This window comes from Vespa velutina, chromosome 10 (genome assembly GCF_912470025.1).
Source record: "Vespa velutina chromosome 10, iVesVel2.1, whole genome shotgun sequence".
In the NCBI taxonomy this organism is placed as follows: Eukaryota; Metazoa; Arthropoda; class Insecta; order Hymenoptera; family Vespidae; genus Vespa; species Vespa velutina.
Genome location: NC_062197.1, coordinates 2515776 through 2520775, shown reverse-complemented (window position 1 = coordinate 2520775; position 5000 = coordinate 2515776). Strand labels below are relative to the sequence as shown.

Here is a 5000-nt window from a genome sequence, read left to right as displayed (position 1 = left end):
TAAACTTAGAAAGAGGGGGAAAAAAAAGAAAAGAAAAAAGAGAAAGCGCATCGTTTTATTATTTGTCGATAGGATGTCGATGAAATCTCATTATCCTCGAATTATTTCGAATTGTACTATCAAAAAAAAAAAAAAAAAAAAAAAAAAAAAAAAAAGAACGAAGACAAAAGAAAAGAAAAAAAGAACAGGAAGAAAGGAAAAAGAAACTTTGAATGATAAAAGGAAAATAAGGAGAAAAATATTTTTCACGCCACGACGAATAAATTAAATTAATATTACGAGATCATTATGATTCGAGAAAGAGAAAAGTGAAAGAACGGATCGAATATTCAACGACAAAAGGATCGAATTTTCAAAGATGTACTAATGCAACGCTGATGTACATATCCTTGTTTGATCGTGGTGAGGTCTCTTAGGCGGTGCTCGGGGTCCATGGGCGGGCCCCGCCGCTCCCGAAGGGGACCTATATAAGTACTGCCACGGAGCGTTCGCGTGTTATGCGATCCTACAATACAATCACTTCTGCCTCATCAGCAGCAACGAGACATGCGTCTTCCTGTGAGTATTCGAACTATTTTACTTGTCGTTTGTAATTGAAATTTCAACGAGAAAAAAAGAAAAGAAAAGAAAAGAAATTAACGCGAAGAGAGAGGAAAAAAAGCCAGTCTGATTCTAAATTATTGTAAAAAGTAAAAAAATTAAAAAAAAGAGAGAGAGAGAGAGAGAGACAGAGACGAAGACAAGAAAAAGTTATTCAAGATTCTTTTCAAATGTCTGTCAGTGAAAAAAAAAATAAAATATTTCTTTTTAATCTCGAAATGAAACGATTTGATTATTTTCTCTTTTGTTTTTTTTTCTTTCTTTTAATTATATTTTTTTTAATTATATATATATATATATATATATATGTATGTATGTATATATGTATATAAATAAAATAACGCCGTGATACTATTAAGCAAAATTATTCCGACAGATGCCGTTCCTTCTTTCTTGCGTCAGCTTGGTGGCCGGCCAATATAACAATCGACCTTACCAGATGACCACTCCTGTGCCTATTCTCAAGCAAATCAACAAGTAAGTATAACAATCGAGAAATAACGAAAGCACGATACAGAATGAATCTTAATTATATTAACACCTTTGAAATTGAAAGATAAGAAAGATAATAATGGATAACGAATGTTATATCAAAAAAAAAAAAAAAAAAAAAAAAAAAAGAAAAAAAAAACAGAATGAAGTAATCAATGATCGGTAATGATCGTAATTAAAATTATAATTATTTTCTTTATTATCAATTATCACCGAATAGAATAATAAACTTTAGAAATTATTAATGTTAACGTTGATGGATTAATAAAAGTGATGAGAAGAAAACAAAACAAAAAAAAAAAATAAGAAAAAAAGAAAAAAAAGAAATATATAAAAAATTAGGCACAACGGAGACGGTAGCTACAGTTATGGTTACGAGGCTGCCGATGGTTCTTACAAAATCGAATCGAAATATCCGACCGGTGAAGTTTATGGGAAATATGGATTCGTTGACGATACCGGGAACGTTCGAGAGATCGAGTATGGTGCTACTAGGCGTGGATTCGAGCCTGCCGGAGCTGGGATTAACGTACCACCACCGACCTTGACCTCAGCCAACAGCATTGCGAACGAGCCCGAGGACGATGGTCAATACCGAGAGGACCCATCGGTTTATTATACCGATCCAAGATATACCAATGGTGAACGTTACGAGCCAAGATCATCAGCTCAGCCTTATAATCTTCAACGACGTCCTCCCATCGATTCACGTTCTTTACCAAGGTCAGTAGTTTCTTTTTTGAAATAATTATAATAATGACTTTACGAGAAAATCATTAGATAGGAATAATTTTAAGATTAACCTAATACGCGCCTGTAATTATTTTAAAAGATAAATTTTATATATATATATATATATATATATAATAAATAAATAAATAATAATGAAAATATAAAATACTATTTATAATTATTATGAAGTGAATATTCCAATAATAATTTAATGATTAAAGATCAATTTCGTTCAATTATTTTCGATAAAAATAATAATTAGAGTAATCAACGATCCTTTGGAATTTTGAAAGAATTTAATAATAATAATAATATTAATAATAATAATAATAATAATAATAATAATAATAATAATAATAATAATAATAATAATACATTATTCTTTTATGTGATTTAATTGAAGTGATAGAAATTTCGTTGTAATAATTGGAATGATTTAATTTTCTCTCCCCCCCCCCTCAGACCATGGCTTCGTTGTCATTACAAAATTACTATATTTTAATGTAATCCAAGTTTTCTTGGCCGGACTATAAACTGACTCATACTACTGGCTCGATTCTTTAATTATATCTTTGATTTTTATGGACGTATTTGATTGTACTCGATCGAATAGATAGACCAGAAGCCTTGAGACAAAGCAATTATCTATTAATTTCGGTGATTAAGCGAGTTAGTGGTGGGATCTGTTGCACAGCAATCGGTTAGCAACAGGATAGCCGATTGAACTGAAATGTCAGGCAAATCGTTTGAAAATGTAACAATCGTGACTTGCACAACCAATAGAATTGTCTAAGCCCTCTGCTATAAATACACATATATATATATATATATATATATATATATATATATATATATATATATATATATATATATATACTTTATATAATCATAATTTTATTTGATTAATTTATTCATTATTTATTATTATTGATATATAAAATTTCTATATATACATATACGTATATAATTTATATAACTATTATATAGCGTGATCATATTGAAGTATCTTAATTTTTGTTGTGTAATAAATTTATTTTTATACAAAAAATTAATAAGATTTCTGATGTCTTTATTTTTTTTTTTTCTTTTTGCATTTTTCTTTTCTGAAGAGAGAGAGAGAGAGAGAGAAAAATACATACACACACACACACAAATGCGAAGATTTTTTTTTTTTTAAATAATTAAATAAAATTTAAAAGATGTCATAATTAATTGATAAACGAACGAATTGTAGTTGTCGTTGTTGTTATTGTTGTTTTAGCAATTCTATGCCAATTGCTCCTCGAATGTCGGCGCCTCGATACGAGGCCGCGTATCGACCACAGTATCAACCGCAATATCAAGGACAACAGGGACAAGGGAGATCCTTGTACACTCCGATGGCATACCAAGCCGGATATCAGGGACATCCGGCGCCCAACGTGGTCTCAAATGCTGGCTTGGCATCCTATACTATAAATTACAAACGATAGAGAGAAATTACAAAAAAATCAAAATGGCAGACAATATGGGGGCGACCTATCGTCTTCTTCTTCTTCTTCTTCTTCTTCTTCTTCCTGTCTTGTGTAAATAAGTTTAAATTAATTTATACGCAATACATTCGTTGTTTCTTTTCTTTTTTTTTTTTTTTTTTTTTTCATTTTTCTTTTTTAGTTCACATCACGAGACTTTCACAATCTTCTCGTTTCTTTTTTGTTTGTTTGTTTTGTACGTTCGTTTAATTTAGATTTACTTACGACGGATGCACCCGTGCATTCCAACTTATATGCATCTAACGAATACAGTTCGAATGCAATGCAAATAAAGGCTGCTTTACGTTTATCTCTTCCTACGTTTCTTCGTCTTTTTCTTTTTATTGTAACGTTAGAAGGATCATATATATATATATATATATATATATATATATATATATATATATATATATATATATACATTACTTCTTTATGAGTTAACCCATGAATATAAAAATTGAAATGTACGAATAATAATTTATCATTTGCAAATGATATTATAGACCGAAATACTGTGTACTGTAATTACGTGTGCGCGTGTCTACGTATAGAGATATTTTTAAAATTTTATAAAAATGAAAAAAAAAAAAGAAAAAAAAAGAAATAAAAAAGAAAATATATAAGACGATGATAACGTTTATTTTCGAGGAAATTTTTATTAATTGATCATAGAAAATTGCGATGACTTTAATCGAATTGAAATCTAACTGAAATATTCCAGGATTTTCAACGATGCGATGCACACTTTTAGCTCTTCAGTATAGAACCGACCTTGAATAAACTTGCGTACGTATATATATATATATATGTATATATATATATATATATATGTATATATATATATGTATATGTATGTATGCAGGCAAAAGATAACCGGGTACATTCTTACGCCTTTTAAATGCCGTCCAGTAGATTTTTACGTCCGCGAGTAAGGCCATAAGGAGTCCGTCGACCACACCCAGGAATTTCATCTACCCTATCCTCACTCAGGTCGAAGACGCGCCTTAGACAATTTTCTTTCTTTGTTCTTTTTTTTTTTCTTTTCTATCGTTTTTTTTCTTTGCTCTTTTTTGTTTTGTTTTAATTTACTTTTTCTATTCTTTTTTTTCTTTCTTTTCTTTTTTTTTTCTTTTTTTTGAATTTTTACGATCCCTACGCACTTACTGCCTTTAATATAATCTCATTTATGCATTGAAAATGCAATTGGAAATTGCAACGACGAAGATATATATGTATATATATATATATATATATATATATATATATATATATATATATATATATACGTGTATAATAAATAACAATGACCTTAAAGGACGGACAATTGCCTGATGATAAATGAATGAATAAATGAATGAATGAATGAATGAATGAATAAATGAATAAATAAATAAATAAATTAAAGGAAGAAAGAGAATGTAAATAATCGGAAAATCTTTTTCTATTCCTTTCTTTTTTTTTCTGCGATCGCATAACATAATATTAAATTAGTTACAATGTAAATTACAAATTATGCGATATTTATTAACAATATTATTATTACAATAATGTTAATATATATATATATATATATATATATATATATATATATACGTATATATTAATTATTAAATATTAAAAAAAATATAATATAATCTTTCTTTATATTTTACGAGAAAAGTAATT

General features: G+C 28.5%; 1 protein-coding gene across 2 annotated transcripts in view; it reads left to right on the top strand.

Annotated features, from left to right (window-relative positions):
* Positions 1-3634, top strand: part of LOC124951994 — an 8811-nt gene extending 5177 nt beyond the window's left edge. The window contains exons 2-5 of one of the 2 annotated variants that reach the window (XM_047501200.1): positions 408-558; positions 977-1077; positions 1435-1815; positions 3086-3634. In XM_047501200.1, coding sequence (XP_047357156.1) covers positions 547-558; positions 977-1077; positions 1435-1815; positions 3086-3296 — 705 coding nt within the window. In that variant the 5' untranslated portion in view covers positions 408-546 and the 3' untranslated portion in view covers positions 3297-3634. The remainder of the gene's footprint in view (positions 1-407; positions 559-976; positions 1078-1434; positions 1816-3085) is intronic. The other variant, XM_047501201.1, reaches the window with a different exon arrangement.
* The last annotated feature ends 1366 nt before the right edge of the window (positions 3635-5000 follow it).